This window comes from Neovison vison, chromosome 8 (genome assembly GCF_020171115.1).
Source record: "Neovison vison isolate M4711 chromosome 8, ASM_NN_V1, whole genome shotgun sequence".
Taxonomy (NCBI): domain Eukaryota; kingdom Metazoa; phylum Chordata; class Mammalia; order Carnivora; family Mustelidae; genus Neogale; species Neogale vison.
This window is the reverse complement of record NC_058098.1, coordinates 55,568,541-55,589,087: the sequence shown is the minus strand read 5'-3', so window position 1 is coordinate 55,589,087 and position 20,547 is coordinate 55,568,541. Positions and strand designations below refer to the sequence as shown.

The 20,547-nt window shown below is 45.7% G+C and overlaps 1 protein-coding gene across 1 annotated transcript in view; it reads right to left on the bottom strand.

Annotated features, from left to right (window-relative positions):
- Positions 1–20,547, bottom strand: part of PRKCE (protein kinase C epsilon) — a 487,391-nt gene that overhangs the window by 174,640 nt on the left and 292,204 nt on the right. Inside the window, exon 3 of the mRNA XM_044263634.1 lies at positions 502–661. Within this exon, the coding sequence (XP_044119569.1) occupies positions 502–661 (160 nt within the window). The remainder of the gene's footprint in view (positions 1–501; positions 662–20,547) is intronic.

The window sequence follows — 20,547 nt, the reverse complement described above, 5'->3', positions numbered from 1 at the left end:
CTTTATCATGGGAACATTCAGATATATACAAAAATAAAGAGATAAATGTAAGGGACCTATAACCTGCTCTAACAATGATTAATGCACAGCTGGTCTTATTTCATCTCTACCCCTAGCCCCTCTGCCTTTCTTCCAGATCATTTTTTAAACAAATCCCAGACATCACATTATTTCATTTCTAAATAATTAAGCTTGTGTCTCTAAAAGATAAGAACTCCTTTAAAAAATACATCACAACATACCACTATTGGTTATAAAATCTTAACTCGTTAAACATGATCTATGATAGATCCTAAGCATAAAGTCACCATTCTTCCCAGTTATCCCCCCGGGTACTAGAGACTCACTGAGCCTTCCAGAAAAGTCTTCTGCAATCAAATGAAGAAGAAATAAAGCCCATCAGCACTTTAAAAATAAAGTTTCTCTTCTCCTACAACCCCCTCCCCCCTGTCTCACCTCAGGGAAAGCCTCACTAGAGGTTCCCAGGAGAGAGGGCCTTACCAGATAAAATCTCTGCAGTGGGAGCAGTAGGTGGGCTGCCGAAGGTAGGTAGCCATGAACTTGTGGCCGTTGACCTGGTGGACCCTGCGCCTGACAGCCCCCTGCCTCTTCCTGGGCCGCATGCGCTCCCTGAACACGCGCTCTTCATTGTCTTTAGGGGCTGGGGAAGGACAAGAGCAGAGAAGAAAACACAGGGTTAGCACACCTGGGAAGAGACCTCCTACCCCACTCTCAGCGCCGGGAGCGGGAGCAGCATGGGCGCGAGTATCCATGGGCTGAGGGACTCTGGGGTCTGAGCCTCGCCGCTCAACCCCAGCGAGGGCGCACCATGAGAGACAGGAAGGCCAGACTGGGTCACCATTTCCTGTACCAGTGGCACCCCCGAATTCATCCAGATCCCAGTCCTGCCCTTGGTGTGGCTTCTCCATTGCCCCCCGGGAAGCAGCTGCACATTGCAAGGGTGTAGGACCAAAAGGCTCAAGGTTCACATTTTATCACAGCTTCTTCTAAGGCAGCCAGGCCTTAGCCAGCCAGTGCGTCCTTGCCTGGAGCCTCTAAGGGCCCAGCCCTCTGGAAACGGGGTACAGTGCTGACACCAAGGGCACTGTGGAATCTGCACCCAGCTCCCTGGCTCAGAGAACCCGGACTTTTCTTCTTTCTCCTTCTTCCGGACTAGGATAACCAGGAACCTTTTCCTGAAGGTCAAAAGGAGACCGAAACCTAACACTGGGAAAGCAGTTTTCCAGAAGACTCAGACCCACCACCATGGACTTTACAACCTCACTGAAGACAAAAGGCCGGTCCTCACTTTTTCCTTGGGTCCACATCAGAGGCTGCCCCAAGCCTCAGAGAGTCCTGCAGGGGCGCTAATAAACGACCGCAATGCTTGTCATGGTCAGAATGATTGAGCCCCGCTCTCCCATTCACACGTTGATGTGCTACCTGCCAGTATGACCCAGCCATGACGGTGAAGTTCCCATGGTGGGGTGAATGCTGTTAAGAGGACGTGACCGGAGCTCACTCACTATCTTGTGAGGACCTGGAGAGAAGATGGATGTCTACAAGGCAGGAAGGGGGCCCTCACCCAAATGTGCTGACACCTTGATCTCAGACTTTCAGCCTTCAGAACTAGGAGCAAGAAATTTCTGTTGCTGGAACCACTCCGTCTACAGCATTTTGTTCCGGCAGCCCAAGCAGACCAATACAAGAGTCACACTTAATGCTAACTGAGGGCTTACTCCGTGGCAGGTGCCCACTGAACCTTCATAGCAGCCCTTCTGAAAGGTGATCATAACCACACTTCACAGGTGTGCAAATTGAGGAATAGGAAGTTTATATAACCAGTTTCTGTTAGCACAGCTACTAAGTGGTGGAGCCCAGATTCTAACCCAGAGAGTGGGGGAGAAACCAGTGTTAACACTGTCCACATGCCGCTCTGGGCAACAGCCTACCCTCCCGACAGCAAGGTCCCAAAGTGCTCAACCAAGGGGCTCTTACAGTGCAAGAGTCCAGCGGCCTCTGGCTTCTCCCAGGGCAGGGTAGGCGCCTGGTTCCCAGCACTAGTGCCTGGAAGGTCACCCGCATGGCATAGCTTAAAATGCACTGGGAAGGCTCCTCCCCACCCCCCCCCCGCCCCAAGTATCCGCCACACCTGACATGTCACCATGACAGTGTCAGTCTTGGGGTGAGAATGGCACCTGTGTGAGCCTAACAGCTGGAGGATCTGAGGGCAGTGTCTGTCAGTGGGGACTGGGCAGGGGTGGAGGGACACAGCACTAGAGGAGGAGAAAGGCAAGAATGGGGAGCACATGCCCAGTAGGGGCTTTTAGGGGGAAGAAGCCTCCAAGCAGACAGGCAGAGATGCTGATCCCCAGCACAGACCCTGATGACCTAGATGGGGGTCTGCCTGCTACCCCTCTGTTTCCCCACCCCCAGCCAGTCTGGCCCCCCTTTTGAACGGGTGCTTTTTATATTCCAAAAGGTCTCTGACCTGGAAAGAGATGGAGTATGCAAATCCCACCTTCTACCCTGCCACAACCTAGGGACCAAGGCCCAGCTGATCAGATTCTCATGAGAATGTCCCAGCTCTGCTTTACTATAGAGACAGGTACACACACAGAAATCTGGCCATCAACACCCAATTGTCCAATGACAGGTGACTTCTACTTCTGCTGCTTACTTTTCACTATATCCAGAATATTCTACCACATTTAGAAGCAGAAAAAAAAATACAGTAATTAAAAAAATATATTCACTAGCACTTCCTTACTACAAACATGACCTACAAAAATCCAGACTCCAATCTCCACACCTGGGCAGCTGAGACCAGAGGAAAAGCATTCAACCAACTGCCTTTACCAGATTCACCACGGGTCACATTTAAACAGTAAGTCAGCCCCTCGTGCATTTAAGGTGCAACTTGCTTTGCAAATCCCTCAAATTTACTAGTCTTTTGATCCTGGGAAGTTATATTTTCTGTGAAACTGCTGAGGAGTCCTATCTAATTTTCTCAAGGGAGCCCAGCTAGAACGGGTTACGGGTATCCCCAAGGGCCTCATTTCTCAACTTTTTACAGAAATGACCAGCAACCAAATTGAAGGTCTAAACTCTGTTTACTTTGATTTAATATGTTAACATAGCAACCTGTTAATTTAACGGACTTATAAAGATCTCCCAGTTGCAAGCACTCATGCCTACAGAGAAGATGCTTCCTACTGGTGGGGGCCGAGGGGAGGGTCCTGGGAGGAGGTTAGACAGAGAGCCAAGAATAATTCCCCTTAAGTGGGGTCTGATTGTCTGACTGAACTTTCCCAAAGGTTCTGTAATTCCTGCTCCAGAGCACAGGTGTACTGCCTTGTAAGAGAGATTCGACATCAAAGATGTGGGGAAACAGAAAGCTATAGGAGAGGGAAACACAGGTAAACCTCATGCCCATCCCCCCATGGGGACCTCCCCACCCTCCATGTGCCAAGCAGCAGGACAGGCAAGAGGAAAAAGGGGAGGGGGGCCCCCAGTTGGTGAAAATCGCCCCATCACTCATTCCTCTGGACAGGGGAGCCAAGAGTCAAGCCAGATAGTCTTTGTGCCTGTCACCCACATGCCTAGATCCTGAGGGGAGCCCCAGCAATCCCCAGTCCCACAGAACCTCCCTGCTGGGGCCTGGAGTCACCGGCAGAAACAGATCCCATCAGCATTTCCTGCTGCTGTCAAGGATCTCTATTAAAATACAGTTCCTATGGGGTAATGCATCACGCACGTGTGTGCATGTGAGTGTGTGATGTGAATGTGACAGATTTATAAATGAATATAGATGTGGATATAAAAATCAATATGGTATCTATTAAAAATGTGAATAACTTCTATAATTTCTATATTTATATAATACAGGATAATAGTGTATTATTACATTTATTTACATCATGAGCATAACTGTATTTTATAACTACAATATAATTAATACTATAATATGATGTTATTAATACATAATATAAAATATGATGCAAACATAGTTTGACTAAACCATCTGAAGGTTGCAAGCACAGTAACACCTTACCCCAAAATATATCAGCCTTCATCTCCTGAGAACAAAAGCATTCTCCTAATAACCAAAGTTATCAGAGTCAAGAAACTTAACACTGATATGGCATTATCTAATATATGGTTCATTTTCAAATTTCTCCAACTGCCCCCAAAATGCCCTTTATAGTTGTGGCTTTAAAATTTTTCAGAAGCGGGGCACCTGGGTGGCTCAGTTGGTTAAATGACTACCTTTGGCTCAGGTCATGATCCTGGAGTCCCAGGATCAAGTCCCGCATTGGGCTCCCTGCTCAGTGGGGAGTCTGCTGCTCCCTCTGACCCTCCCCTATTTCAGGCTATCTCTTTCATTCTCTTTCAAATAAATAAACAAAAAATAATTTAAAAAAAATTTTTTTTCAGAAGCTACTTAGAACTCTGCTTTGCCTTTAGTTGCCACACCTCCTTAGACTTTCCAATCTAGAACAGCTTTCTTGTTTCCTTTTTATGATACATTTGTAAAGAGTCAAGGATGCTGTCTTAAAGAATGTTCCACAATCTGAATTTGTCTCATTCCTCTCCATTAGTTTCACATTAAATGGCAAGAATACCACAGAGGTATAGGTACCAATGAATCCAAATATATCCATCAAGATCCCTAGAGACACCTGTGTAAATGACATGAACGTAAAACTTATAGGAATTATAAAATACTCGCTCTTAGTGGGAATTTTTAAAATGCAAAGAACGGTCTTGACATACCACTGACCCACCACTGAATACTAGTAAACAAATTTGTTTTAAAGTGGTATTATCCGTATTATACATATGCAATGTAATGCAACATTTCCAGAAACAATACTCTAATGATAGCAAATACCACCAAAAAAAAGTCACATCCTTTAACTTTGGGATTCCCTCTAAGTCAATAATTACACAGAAACTAAAAGCTATATACTTATAACTTCCAGATGTTCCCCCATTGCTGTCTATCTTGGCCTACAAACAGAAGTAACTGGACCATTGTACATTAAGAGAATGGTCCGACAAATTATAGCAAATTTATAGCAAGTTAAAAATGGTGAACTAAGACCTTGCGGGATTATGGGGAAATGGGATACAATACAGTAAAAACAGAATGCGCACGCATACAAACCTGTATAAAACATACTTGCAGACTGAAGGTAACGTAAAAGAATTATTGTGCTCTGCTAGGATGATGGGTTTATATACTGTTTGTAGAATTGGAAAACAACATGCTCTGATGCTCTTTAGTGACTTCTAAGAGAGGTTCTCTGTGCCTGCGCATCCTTCTTGCTGTGGAAGGGGGAGGGCTACTCAGTATGAACAAGGAGAGGGCAGTACATATATGCGCTGGGCAGGGGGACAGGCCCAATTTTGACAGTCCGCAGCTGCCAGTGCTCCTGGACTGAGGGAAGAGCTCCCCCGACCTGCCCCCAAGCCCATCGCAAAGGATGCCTGGTGCCGTCACTGCGTGAACCCCGCTACAGCCACCTGGTGTGACCCTTCCTTTGTCACATCCTCAGAGGCAAAACCCAGGCTGGGTTTCCTCCCATCGAGCCCAAAGGGCCCTTTCCAGATCTTTTGTTTTATGGGTGCATCAGCCACATGGCAGAAGGAATGTGATGTCAAGTCAGGGAGAGACCTGCTAAGAGCAGGATAACCTTTTTGAGACTTTCTGTGGAAATGAAGATTAGTCAGACAGTGTGACAGGAGTTCTCCAAAGCATGAAGTGAAGCATAGCTGTCCGGTGGAGCTACTAGGAGATCCTCAGTTACCTCAGCCTCCAGCAATGTTCCAGGCTTGTCTCCTGCGTGGTTCCGTTAGGCCGTCAACTTCAGACTCCCAGGAGCTTTTGCACAGTGAGGATCTTACAGCCCCAAGGTTGCACGCAGGTGGCAGAAGCGGCAGAAAGAGCCCACACCTTGGAGTTACGACTCTGTTGAAGCAGCCCCTCCTGGCTCCTTTTTCCTGGGCCGAGTCCTCCCCATCTCAGCCAGGGGAACCCTTGCAGACATGGGGAGAGGCAGCTCCTGGCACCAAATCCCATGCCAGTCTGATGACTGAGGTCTCCCTGCTCCACCATCTCCCACCTCACCCCACCTCACCTCCTCTGGCACAAAAGGGGAGCTGACCTGACAGGACTGGACACTATTTCCTGCATGAGGCGACAGACACCCTTCACCTCCACACTCTCGGGGTATCTTTCAGTTTAAAGAATATCTAGCAGGAATCAAAAGAAACTAAATCTTGTCATTTGCAACGACGTGGATGGAACTCGAGGGTATTATGCTGAGCAAAATAAGTCAATCAGAGAAAGACAATATCATATGATCTCTCTGACACGAGGAATTTGAGAGGCAGGGCAGGGGGATGTGGGGGGATAGGGAGGGGAAAAATGAAACAAGATGGGATCAGGAACAAGACTCTTCTAAGAGACTTTTTTTTTTTTCAAGATTTTATTTATTTATTTGACAGAGATCACAAGTAGGCAGAGAGGCAGGCAGAGAGAGGGGAGGAATCAGGCTCTCTGCCCGAAGAGAGCCCGATGAGGGGCTGGATCCCAGGACCCTGAGATCATGACTGGCAGAGGTTTAACCCACTGAGCCACCCAGGCACCCCTGATTAAGAGACTCTTAATCTTAGGAAACAAACTGAGGGTTGCCGGGGGATGGGAGGATTGATAGGGTGGCTGGGTGATGGACATTGGGGAGGGTATGTGCTATGGTGAGTGCTATGAGGTGTGTGAGCCTGATGATACACAGACCTGTACCCCTGGGGCAAATAATACATTATATGTTAATAAAAAAATAATTACAAAAAATATCTGGCGAGGAATTTCTAACAGGTCCAGCTTATGAACGTCTGCATACACCAGCACTTCCTTGCAGGGTATGTGTAGTGAGAATCGCCAGATGTAAGGATCGACCCTGCCTGAGACCCTTGACCCAGAAGCCTGGACCAGGATGGTCAATACGCACAACCAGCAGCCTCTGGGTACTGCTATTATTCCTCACCACAGGACAGTCACTTACCCTTGATGTCCAGGGCACACAGGGGTCTTTTCCACGAGCAAGTATGCTGTGGGTTCTTCTTTAATTTTTCTGGCTTATGTTTGGACCTCTTTCTGCCAGTATGGCTGAACTAGGCACTAGATGATGACACAAATGTTGCCTTTCCTCCAAACCTGCTTTGGGTTCTAGACCCAATCATTCAATCACTTCAGGTTTCTACTTTCCTATCTATCAAGAGAGGGTAATGCAACAGCTCAGCCTAAACCCCAAGCTGGTACCTTCTTTCTCGTTCTTCCTGGTGCCAAGCTGACACCTCCTTACTGGGGGAAGTGAAACAGCCCCAACCCCCCCCACCTTGCAACACCTGCTCTGACACCTCCTAATCGCCACACCCTGCAGGGGCCCAGCTGCCTCCAGATGTTCCACACCTGTCTCTGTGAGCGAAAGAGAGTGAGCATCCTCTTTCCCTACCCCATCCATTATGGGCTTTAGAAGAATGACTCCATCTTCAGACTGGCAAGCTGCCAGGAAGATTGGACCAGGCACAGAACAGTGACTCAGTTTGCGAACAAAAGCAGTGAGAAACATAACTGATTTGAGAAAAGGCTGGGGACCTCCTCAGAAGGCTTTTCTTAGAATCCAAGCAAAGAAGGAATCCAGTCCTCAAAGAAGGTAATTTCACAACGTGAAGAAAACCATTCAACCGTCATAGTATTTTCTTCTCTAAGGAACTGTCAAACCTGAGATATTCAGAAGCTGGAAAATAACAGTTACAATTTATCGGGCCCCTGCCAAGTACTGGGTACCTTTCCAAGCACCTTACATCGGTGCAATACCATTGTGTACACATGAGGTACCATTAAATATACATGAGGTACCATTACATATGCATGAGGTGCTGATGCATATATATGAGGTGCTGCTCCATACCCATGAGGTGCTATTACATATCCATGAGGCTCTATTATATATGCATGCTATTACATACCCATGAGGTACTATTTCAAATACATGAGCTATGTAAGCAACTTACACACATGCTCTAATACCATGCAGTGGTTATTATTCTTGACTTACAAAGAAACCGAGCCTTTGAGAGATTAAATAAATAATTTGCTGAAGGTCATACAGCTTACAAACAGTAAATGCCAGCTCAGGAACTCCCACCCTGACCCATTCGGTCCTGCCTTCCAGGGATGGCAGAACACCCTGGGTCCCACCTGCACCTTACTGTATGGGAGTCAGCTCCTGCAGCTGCCCACCCACCTCTTCACACATCCACCTCTGCTCTCATCCAGGGACTTGGCAAAGGAAGCTAAAGGGGACCGATTAGTTCATGATACACCCACAGACTGGATTTTCATGCTGTGGTTTTTAAAAAGTAGATATGCTAAATCCACCAAGAAATAATAAATAGGAAGACTAAGAAACATGTGTATAGTATGTATATAAAATGAGAAGGAGAAAACGATTAATATACTCAAAAAACACATGAGTGAAAATAAACACTGAAAATTTCTGAAGGGTATAACATAAACGATCTATCTAGAAATGGTTTCCTCTGTAGATACTGGATACCAGGCACTGTTCTGGGCACAGACCCCATAGCACGAGCTCTGGCCCGGGACCACTCTCTCAATTATTGTTCTCTGGTCCTTGATAGTCAGGTCTCCACTAACAAAGCAAAGAATTACCACAATATTCCAGACAACGGTGGTTATGGCTTGCGGGGAGCTCCTAACATAAGCTGGATGAGAACCTTTGCCACTCCATCTCTGGCTTGATTTTATGGACTTACTGGTGAAAAAATGCAAGATAAATAGAAGGAAAACAAAACCAACCGCCCCCCCCCCAAAAAAAAAAACTAGGTACTGAAAATCAAAGGAGCGATGCCTTTTATTTTTATTTGCCACGAGGAAAATAGGTTATAATATTTTCAAGTGGAATAAATGCTTCATGACAGGAGTTTTAAATATGAAGTAAATATTTATGTGATGCCAAAGAATATGTTCTCCATGCTGTACTCACACAATAAAGAAAATTTCTGTTCAAAACAGGAAAGAGGAAACGGCAATTAACTCCTTGGGAGAGATTACGCCGTGCTATCTACGTCTTCCCAGAGAGTCACACAAGGAGAATGGAGAGGTCTGAGGGCTGAGGCTTGCAGCTGTCTGCGTGTTTTATTCTGTGTGGAATCCAGTCAGAAAAGCACTGGGGACCCGTCAAGATTAGCATCTCAAACTTACTAGAAACTCTTTTCTTCTCTCTCTCTTCTTCACTTTTGGAAGGAGCTGTGCTGCCTTCATGGCGCAGCCTGTACTCTGTTCACTTATTAAAATAAAACCTAAGGTACTTCACTTGGTGCGCTGGAGGAGTGAAAGACTCAGACACCGACAGGACAGGGAGAGAAGCACAGTGAGGGGAAACCTGGCGATGGCCAGACAGTGGGATGACCATCACTGAGGGAGGGGCCCAGGGAGAAAGGGGAGGGCAATCCCCCAAGCCCATGCTCTGATGCAGCGCACACACATGAACACAGAGAACCAGTGGGCAAGAGGATTTCATTGAAGCAGGGAATGTGCTTGCCTCCTGCCCCTCTGTATTCATTCATTCATTCACTCACTCTCTCCCTCTCTCCCTCCTGCATCCATTCAAAATTACAGATTGGAGTTACACTGGAACTTGACTGCATGCCTCTGGTACCCAGGAAAAGTCACCACTTGCCAGGAGGAAAACACAGACCCAAACCCTCCAGGCAAACCTGCTAAAAACTCAAAGAACATTCCCAGCCTGGGAAATCAGCCAAGTGGGGCCCCAGCCAAGGGTGGGGTGAGAGTCCCCACAGGGGCCAGCGACAGTCCTGTGATTCAGATCCCAGAAAAAGGAGGTTTCGCTGCATTCTGGTCACCTGAGACCCCACTGAGCTCATGTCTATGAGGCTGAGTGCTGGCCACTGATTGTGTTTCTAAAATCTTGTATGGAAAAAGGCCTGTGGGAAAATAGTGGCAGAAGTCTCCAGAGGGCTTCTGTCCATGCCCAGGTGCTAGTTGGTTGTCTTTGGGGGTGGGTAGTGGGAGAGAGTCAGTGCCAGTGAAGGCCGGCATAATTCCTTCAAATATATAACAAGCATTCTAATGCCACAGGGACCCCAGCAAAAAATGTTACGGGGTCATTTGTGGAAAAGCCTGCACTCATCCAGGGCTGTTGATTTGAGCCCTTCCACGTCATCTGGTCAGCGACAGGCAGAGCTCAGGGAAGGTTCAAGCACAGTGAGCTCCAAGTCATAGGCTCTAATGTTCACGTGGTGCCCAGCGACCTCATCCTGGGCTCCAGCCTGCAGGGTTTCTAAAAATACCACCATGAATTAACTCTGCTTTCCCCCAGCTATTTCTTCAGTTTTCAGCGCTAACAAAGTTCAAGTTCAGAGGAGAAGCCATGTCCTGTTCCTGAGTAATCTGGAGTCCCAGGCAGGGGTCTCATGAAGATGGCCAGATAGGCATGTCTTATTACATTACCTGGAAGAGGAGAGTTTCAGGAACTACAACATGAAAAGAAGACAAGAGAAGGGGCTGAAAGAAGGATAAGACAAAGGAGCTTGAGCAAGAAGATACAAAGAAGTACAAGAAGATACAAGAAGATACAAAGAAGATACAAGAAGATACAGGAAGATACAAAGAAGCTGTGGAGTCCCCAAGTCCAGCCTGGTAATGGGCTCAATTAAGCTCATGCCTTCCCAGGAAGTAGACAGGTTTGTTTTGAGTACCCTCTACCTTCCCTGGGCCTTTGGATCATGCTGACCAAGAAGGGAGCTCACCTTCCTTCCACCCTCCCTCCTAGGAGCCCAGGTGAGGCCTGTCCCCAGGGCGGGGTGCTGGGGGGATGGACCAACCTTAGAAAGCTTAACACAGGTGAACAAGCCCCAAGTCTGTCTACAGAAACAGCTAGAATGGCCTTAGCTCTTGCAGAACTTAGATGTTTTCCCCACGCCTTCATAAAAACCTGCTTAAACTTGTTGTTACAAGTTTTATGTTCTATTGAGACTATGACCAAACCTCTGCATATGGAGAGAGAGGGATGGACAAGTCAAAAGCAATAATGCTTTTCATTATTAACTGAAAACATCCCATAATCCAACATGTGTTCCTTCAAGGTGTGTCCTTCTCTCTCTCTCTCTCTCTCTCTCACACACACACACACACACACACACAGACACACACACACACGGTGTGTCCCAAGCCCACCTCCCAGTTCCTAGCACTCTTCCCAACCAGGGGACACCACAGTCCAGGGAAACCAATAAATTCCCAGTTCCTGCTTCTTAGAGCCTTGGAAACTTCTGTCTCTCCTCGAGCTGTCTCCCCTAGAGACATGGGAATGCTGGGAAAACAACAGTTACTATTGTGAGAAAAAAAATGATTTTCTAAGAACTCTACAAAACAACAGACGCATTCACTGAGGTTTGGGCCTCATATCTGTAAACTCCCATACAGAGAAAGCAAAACCTGCCAAGAGGAAAAGTGGGGCAAGGGGAGGAATCTTTTTTTCCATTTGTTGAATGTAAGAAAGTATTTTGAGGCCACACATGCTGACAAGAGATCCAGTTAGCTTAGGTCTTAGTGCTAATGAGGTACAAGTGAAGATCAAATTCTTCAAGTAAGTCAGTTATCTGTGTCCAGAGGCAAATATTTTTTTTAAATATTTTATTTATTTAACAGAGAGAGAGAGAGACAGAGAGAGAGATCACAAGTAGGCAGAGAAGCAGGCAGAGAGAGGGGGAAGCAGGCTCCCTCCTGAGCAGAGAGCCGAATGCAGGGCTTGATCCCAGGACCCTGAGAACATGACCTGAGCTGAAGGCAGATGTTTATCCCACTGAGCCACTCAAGTGCCCCCAGAGGCAAATATTATAGCCACAGGCCCTACCTTGAATCTTGGCAACTTCCATATTGTAGTCTCGGTCACCAGAGCACTGGGGAAAAAGTGGGTAGACCTGGCTCAACCTTACCCAATCTCTCCCACAAACATGGCTCCCATCCTATCCCTTACTACCTAAGGGCAGCCCAAGAGTTGTGCCTTTATGTATGGAACATGGCGCTTTCCTTGTCTGGAAATCTGGGCCCTGCATACAGTGGGTCTTGTCTCAGCAGGAGTGGAGACCTTGTAGCAGGGGTTTAGCTGAGGTTAGGGTCTATCACACACAGATGTGAAGAAGAAGAGTCAAGGACCCCTCATGATGGACTAGCACTGCCCCTGGCCAAAGCATATCTCAGCAATGCTCGTGAGTCTGGCTAGCCCTTAGTAGGTCATGAGATGCCTAATGGAAAAGAACTGAAATTCAACTAGAAGAGAGGGGTAAAGAGAAATTTCAGGTTCTGGAGGAAATAAGAAAGGGCTGAATAGGAGGCATTATAGCCAATCTCCAAGAGGGATTCCACACCATTGAGTAGCCCCTTCTCCAGTGAATAGACATGACCTGCCGACTTGTGTAACCAAAAAGATTTTGCAGAGCGTGTCTTCTGAGGCTAGGTCATAAAAGACATTACAGTTCCCATCTTGCTCTCTCTTGCATCACTCACTCGGGGCAAAGCCAGTTGCCATGTTAATGGGACACCCAAGAAACCCTATGGCCAGACCATCTGGTGGGAAACTGAGGTGTCCTTCCCACTGGTAACACTGATCCATGAGCCATGGGTGTCAGCTATGTTGGAAGCAGATCCTCCAGCCTCAGCTGGGCCTCCAGTGAACACAGCCCCGGCCAACATCCCACACAGCCCCTGAGAGACCATGGGCCAGAACCATCCAAGCTAAAGCTGCTCTTGAATCTTGCCCCCTAGAAAGTGTAGGAGGTAACACATGTCCACTGTTGTCTTAAGCTGCTAAATTTGTGGTAATTTGTTATACGTCAATAGATACCTAATTCAAGAGGTAAAACATGAGCCAAGCAAGAGAGATGTAGGTAGACATTAGAAGAATATTTTTTTTTTCTTGTCAGAATTGTTCATTCACTCAATCAGTAATTACCCGGGGCCTCCTAGGTACTAGGTACTATGTCTACACTTTGTGTTACATACTTAGCCTGCTGGTGGAGAGAGAGAGGAGGGAGGAATAAATGCTAACAGGACAGAATATACCAGATCACTGTCACATGGATCCTGGAACCTGTGTACAAGTGAGTTTCTTAAAACCTGGCTCTGGGAAGCCAGGAATTCAGAGATACTACTTGATATCCTAAAAACCAAAATGGTCCAGGACGCCTGGGTGGCTCAGTTGCTTGGACGACTGCCTTCAGCTCAGGTCATGATCCCGGAGTCCTGAGATGGAGTCCCGCATCAGGCTCCCAGCTCCACGGGGAGTCTGCTTCTCTCTCTGACCTTCTCCTCACTCATGCTCTCTCTCACTGTCTCTCTCTCAAATAAATAAATAAAATCTTAAAACAAAACAAAACAAAACAAAATGGTCCTTGTGGCTTTCAACTGTGCTATGTTAAGCTTTATCCTTCAAGCTTGAGGATTTAAACCCTCCTCTGAGAGGGCCCTCATGAGTGTAATATGTGAATCTCCGATCCTATGGGGAGATGTCAAGCTGGGAAGGTAGAAAATTGTGGGGCATGAATGGGGGTAGCACCTGAACAGAGTGGCATTAGGGGAGAAATTTTGGAAAGTTTACATCAAAGGCTGCTGGGTACTTGACTCATCTAAAGCAAAATATGAAATCCATTTAAAAAAATTCTAAGCATCATGATGAGCACTGTGTAATGTATATGACTGTTGGATCACTATGTTACACACTTGAAACATAACACTATGATAATTATACTTGAATAAAAAAAATTTAAAAATAATAGTAGGGAGACAAACCGTAAGTGACTCTTAATCTCACAAAACAAACTGAGGGTTGCTGTGGGGAGGGGGGGTTGGGAGAAGGGGGGTGGGGTTATGGACATTGGGGAGGGTATGTGCTATGGTGAGTGCTGTGAAGTGTGTAAACCTGGCAATTCACAGACCTGTACCCCTGGGGATAAAAATATATTATATGTTTATAAAAAATTAAAAAATAAAAAAAATAATAGTAGGTACCATTTACCACACAATACCTTCTTGAAAGGATTCCTACAGGTTTGCTATTATTATCTACACTCTACAAATGAGGGGCTAAGAAAATCTAAGCTACTGACCCAAGGGTATGTGGTTATTAAGTGGTAGAGCCTGGCTTTGCAACCAGATCTCTCTGGCTCCAAAGTTCATTGTTTCCATCCATACTACGCATGTTAAAGAACATGAAATGGATATTTCCCCCCACGCCTACCCCCACTTTTTGTCTCATGGAAACTAGGAAAAACAAGAAAATTCAAGCATGCTGTTCATGTTATTCTAACAGGTAGTTCATAGTTTTTGTCTTTTTTTAAATGAACGTTCCTTCTCAAATGCTGAAGACTAGGTGAAAGATAATTAGCAGATTGGAAAGGGAGAGGCCAGTTTCTTTCAAGTGAATATGAAGTCTGATGAGAAGTTCTGAACACCGCTGGAAACCAGACTGCTCTCAAAGTTACGGGAAATGCAAACTCACAAAGACAACCCACTCTCATACCATAACACACACACAGGGAGCACAGAGGGGTGACAGAAAAACCAGAGCCCCCACTTTCAGCTCATTTGTACTGATTCCAGTTGTGTCGTTCAGACTTTCTGAAAAGCAGGAGGTGACGTGAGGTCTGATGCAGGAACACATATAATCACCACATAGGCAACAACCTTCTGGAACAAAAGGTTTATATTTGCTCAAATCAAGCAAGGAAGAAAGTGTCAGTTCCAAGTGTTCCCCAGACCTGACCCAAACCATCTTTCTTCCAGGAGGAACACCTGGCCAAAGTCTATTCTCTTTCCCAGGGCGGTCCCCTCCTCAATCTTAAGGCTCCATGCAAACAGGGAAATTTAAACTTGCTGGGTTTTTTGTTTGGGGTAGGTTTTTTGTTGTTGTTGTGTAAATAAAAATTATCCTTTCTCTCAAAACACAGCAATTAACAAAGGCCCAGTTCAAATCTATAACTGGAAAATTACAAGTGAGAGGTCAAAGTAGCGCGTGTGTTTAAGGCAGAGGAACTACAATAAAGATATGACATTATATCCTTTGCTCTTTTAAACCATTTTCCTAATGGGGGAAAAAAAAAAGCTTGCGGCGTTTAAGAAGGCATCCTTCCGGGCGCCTGGGTGGCTCAGTTGGTTGGACGACTGCCTTCAGCTCAGGTCATGATCCTGAAGTCCCGGGATCAAGTCCCACATCGGGCTCCCAGCTCCATGGGGAGTCTGCTTCTTCCTCTGACCTCCTCCTCGCTCATGTTCTCTCTCACTGTCTCTCTCTCAAATAAATAAATGAAATCTTAAGGAAAAAAAAAAAAAGAAGGCATCCTTCCTTTATTCTGGAGCTGGTCTGGCCTCTCTGGCGAGCAGCCCACTCCAAACCATCTGTTGAAAGGCCAGCTCTTCCTGCATCTGCTGCCAGAACACGGGAAGGACAGGGCAACAATCTTCCTCTTGCAGTCGGGAAGTCTGAGGCCTTTAAAAAGCTTGCACAATATTCTCCCCCATTATTTGCAGTCAGAAAAACCCCAGTGGATTTTGGGGTGAGGAGGACCTGAAACTTGACCCTCATAGACTACAAGAACATTCCATTGGCTGTCAACCTATTAACCTGAAATGTACACCCCCATTAGATCCCTGACTTGACTCTATCTGAAGTTGACTATCCTTGCTTGAAAACCTTTCTAGATAGCAGAAATGCCCTCTCATTCCTTAAAAGGAAACCTCATTTCCTGCTGGGAGTGTGATGGCCACAGGGGTTCAGAAAAATGTTTTAAAGGCCGGAAGGAAGGGAAAAAAGAATCTCTTTCAGATAGACAATGGCCACTGGGGCTGGTCAAATCTGAATCAGAGCCCAGAAGAACCCAGATTAAGACCCTTAACATAATCCCATCATCATTTTCTTCTAAGTGACCTAAATTCTGATGTCTCCACCTCCCTAAAATAACTGTTTCTCAAAGGTCAGCATGCATCAGAATTCCTTGGAGGGCTTCCTGAAACATACACTGCTAGACACCATCTCCAGAATTTCTAATGCAAAAAGGGGAGGCCCTGAGAATTTCATTCCTAACAAGATCACAAGTGCGGCTGATGCTGCTTGATCCGGGACCACATTTTAAGAACTGTCTAGACAACAGTAGCCCCGTTATCTGAACCACCTCTAAGTGCTACACGTAAAGGTATTCCAGAGTTGTTTGGGCCTTGCTGAGAATGTAGAAAGCTAGAAAAGCCATTATTCCTGCCACTGCAACCGAAAAAGGACAAACAGAACAGGGGAACAGAATGGAGTCCAGGGAGGAATCCACACATACAGGGTCAGTTGATTTTCAACAAAGGTGGAAAGGCACTTCCACAGAGAAACTGTAGTCTTTTTCTAACAAACAGTGCTGCTGAAACAACTGGATATCCATATGCAAATATAAACACAGACCACACCCTGCACCTCATGCAAAAATAAACCCCAAATAGACGATAGGCAAAAATGTAAGAACTATTATATATCTGGAGGAAAATAGAGGAAAAAAATCTTTGCGACCTTGGGGTTAGGTAAACATTAGAAAGGACCCTAAAAGCACAATTCCTCGAAGACTGATAAAATGAACTTCACTGAAATTAGTAACATCTGCTGTTCAAAAGACATTGTTACAAGAATAAAAAGGCAAGTCCCCAACCTGGAAAAAAAATAATTGCAAATCACATGTATGGGAAAGTGCTTAGGGCCAGAACAGATAAAGAATTCTCAAAACTTGATAATAAGGAAATAGCCCAATAAAAAAATAACCTAGGATTTGAAAGGCACCACACCAAGAGATATATGGATGGCAATTAAACACATGAAAAGATTCTGAACATCAGTTTTAGGAAGATGAAAATTATGACCACACTGAAAGCACTACATGCCTGTTAGAATGACTAACATTAAAATAATAATAAAATAAAACTTGAAAATATGCTAATGACGATGGAAAGTAACTAAAATTTTCATACACTGCTGGATGGAAAACAAAATGGTTTCACCACTTTGGGAAACAGTTCATGATTTCTTATAAAACCAAAAACACACTCACCACACACAAGCTAGCAATCCCATTTCCAGGTATTTACTCAAATAAAAAGTGCAGGTTACGCAAAAATCTATATGTGAATATCTCTAGCAACTTTATTGGTAATTGTCAAACACTGGTCATAATCCAAAGGTTCCCTCATCTCGGGGAGGGATAAACAGATTGGTGGACACACACACAATGGAATTCTACTCAGCACCAAGGAGGAACATATCACTGATACAATTAGCAAATGCACCTCAAATGCAACATAGTAAATGAAAAAAAAAAAAAGCCAAATGTGCAAGGCTACCTACTGTATGATTCCATCCAAACGACATACTGGAAAAGATGAAACTGCAGGCTTGGAAAGGCATCAGTCGTTCCCCAACCCCCACCCTCTTGCCCTGCACATCAAATACCTTTACTATGGTGCACTATGAAAGAGAAAGATAATAGGAGAATTTGGGGGTGATGGAGCTATTCCATATTTTGATTGTGGCAGTGGTTACAGGAATGCATGTATTTGTCAAAAATGGCAGAAATGTATGCTAAAACAGGTGAATTCTACAGTCTATAACTATTACCTTAATTTTTCTTTTTTTTAAAGTAAAAAAGGTGATGAGGGAGGACCTACCATAGCTTCATCCCTGTGTCAAGAGTCACTCGAGATCCAAAGGACCACCTTGAGGGACAGTTTAGAATGAACATCCGCCAAAATCACGTAGAACAGTCTGCTGGCTGAGAAGTCAGGTGGGCAGGAAAGGTTATAGACTCCAGTCCAGAGAGAGGTGGGGTACCAGGCATGGAGCAGACCTCCTCCGCCGTCTGGTTCCATCTTGAAACTGAAAGCTTTGGTTCTGCTCTCACCAGACTAACGAGGTTAGTCCTGACTAACCCTCACAGAAGTCACATTTTTCCTCCCTCTGAGCTTCCAAGCAGGTCAGTCCTCTATCCCAGGACAGGGTTCCTTCTCTCCTCTCGCTATTCTAAAGCTTTCCCATCCTTTAAGACCTAAATCTTCCACAAAACCTTTCTTTACCAGAGCAGTCCACTGGGATCTCCTCTTCTCTGAACTACCACAGCCATTCAATTTGACATCCATTCACTGAACATTTAATCATACACCTTCAGAGGGCTTGCTGCGGTGTTCATAATCATCTCCTCAGCCGCTGACCTCAGGAAGAGAAGCAGCCCTTGAAAGTTCCTGGGTGTCCTTCTCCCCAACCTCCCCTCTAACATGCCCATTGCTTATTTCCAACCATCATTTACTGAATGGAACCAAAGCATGGACAATAGTAAGAGAATTAATTAACGTGGTATTAAACACACGGCAATTCATCTGCTTATATCATAAATATTTGTGAAATTCCTCCTCATGTATAAGGTGATTAAAACGTCTTTTCGCAAATAAAATCCATTCCAGTTTGTAAAGAATTGCACAATCCCTAAAGGACACACAATTGTGCAGCAAGAAAATGGATGTTTAGATATGTGATCGTTTCTGGATATTAGATTCTTTTTATGATAGCACATACACATGGGGGTTGGGTTATTTTTCTTTAAAAAAAAAAAATTTCTACACATTTCTTTTTTCCTTTAGAAGTCCTTGACCAAGCATCTTGAGTTCATATGCACCCTCTCTGGATGTTTTCTATTTTCACGCATGCTTATGTTTAAATTAGATAGGCCAATTTAATTAGTCTTTTAATCCAGCGGAACAGCGATGCATGAATATCATGCTGGGTTACTGCCATCATACTCTGGGTCTCTTGTTACATTTCATTATTTCTTTTTGGTTATTCTATGGAAAAGTATAAACAGAAAGAGCAGCAGTGATAAGGAATTATTTGATTGCAAGGAAATTACTGTTTCTTTGGAAATTTTCTAACCAGTATAAACTCTGGACTCGAAGTTTTAGTGACAAGGAAACTGTTTATCGTTCTTTGGTTTAGACACATGGGCCCGCTCCAATAGAATTAGAGAGACACTCGTGTGAAAGAGTTTGGGAACCGTATTGGGAATCCTTGGGCCTGTACTCCCCAAGGCCCCCTTCGAAGTGGGAGGTGAGCCTTAAAAAGGCTTGGAGAGTTGAAGAGGACTTGTCCAAACTGGTAATTTTGCCAAAAGCCAGTCCTTTCTAGGTATAACTCGCAGGTTTGACTTAGGTATTATTGCCAGGTAGACAAAATAGAAGAGACACAAGAATGCTACTTTACGGGACACCTGGGTGGCTCAGTTGGTTAAACAGCTGCTTTTGGCTCAGGTCATGATCCCAGCATCCTGGGATCGAGTCCCACATCGGGCTCCTTGCTCAGCAGGGAGCCTGCTTCTCCCTATGTCTCTGCCTGCCGTTCTGTCTGCCTGTGCTCTCTCTCTCTCTGACAAATAAATAAAATCTTAAAAAAAAAAAAAAAAAGAATGTTACTTTACCAGTGAGTAGAAAATAAAACCACTCAGAACCCCTGGAGGCCTGGTAGACACAGGTGGCAGGGAACTTCATTCCTGAGGCCTAAGTGGGAGCCTGACCATCTGCATTTCTACCAAGCTCCCAGGTGATGCTCCTGCCCTTGGGCCAACAAGTGAGTACGCTGCCAGCTCGCAGGCAGCCCCAGACACCTACGGTCCCCTGGATCATGAAAGTACTGGAGAATTCCACACTGAGGGACAAGAAATAGCCCAGGAAGAGCAACAGAGACTTCTTTTCTCTGTCTGCCTTGAAACTGGCCCCTCTAAAGCAGCCCCCACAGCCCCAGGAAGGGAGACCCGGGAGGCACTGCCCCTGAGCACGACAAGCACTCCGCATCTCTAGTCTTAGAAACTAGCTTCTAGGAGCGTCTCATCGAGCAGGGGACGAGTGCTAGGGAAAGAGACTGGCAGTGGGGGGATCAGAGATCGTGGCTGAGGGAGAAGGGTACCTCTTAACAGGGGAACCTAAAAATCTCAGGCACTCCTGAGCACCTGCTATGTGAAGTGAGCCCAGCTCTTGGAGGGGGGATTATCAGAGGGCAATCCACCCCTGTGAGGGGGCTGGGGGCTGGGGCCGGACACCCCGCCCTCCCTGCTGAAGCTCATTTCTCCTTTGGGCATTTGGAGGTCCCCACTCTGGAAGCCAAGGAGCCCTGGTTTAGGATTAGCTGCTTCAGATCGTCTCCCAGTAAGAGATCCTAGAGCCATTCTCCCTGTGACAAAAAGGGAGCTTTAAAATACAGGGAGGCCAGGGGCGCCTGGGTGGCTCAGTGGGTTGGAGCCTCTGCCTTCGGCTTGGGTCATGATCCCAGGGTCCTGGGATCGAGCCCCGCATTGGGCTCTCTGCTTGGTAGGGAGCCTGCTTTCCCCTCTCTCTCTGCCTGCCTCTCTGCTACTTGTAATCTCTGTCTG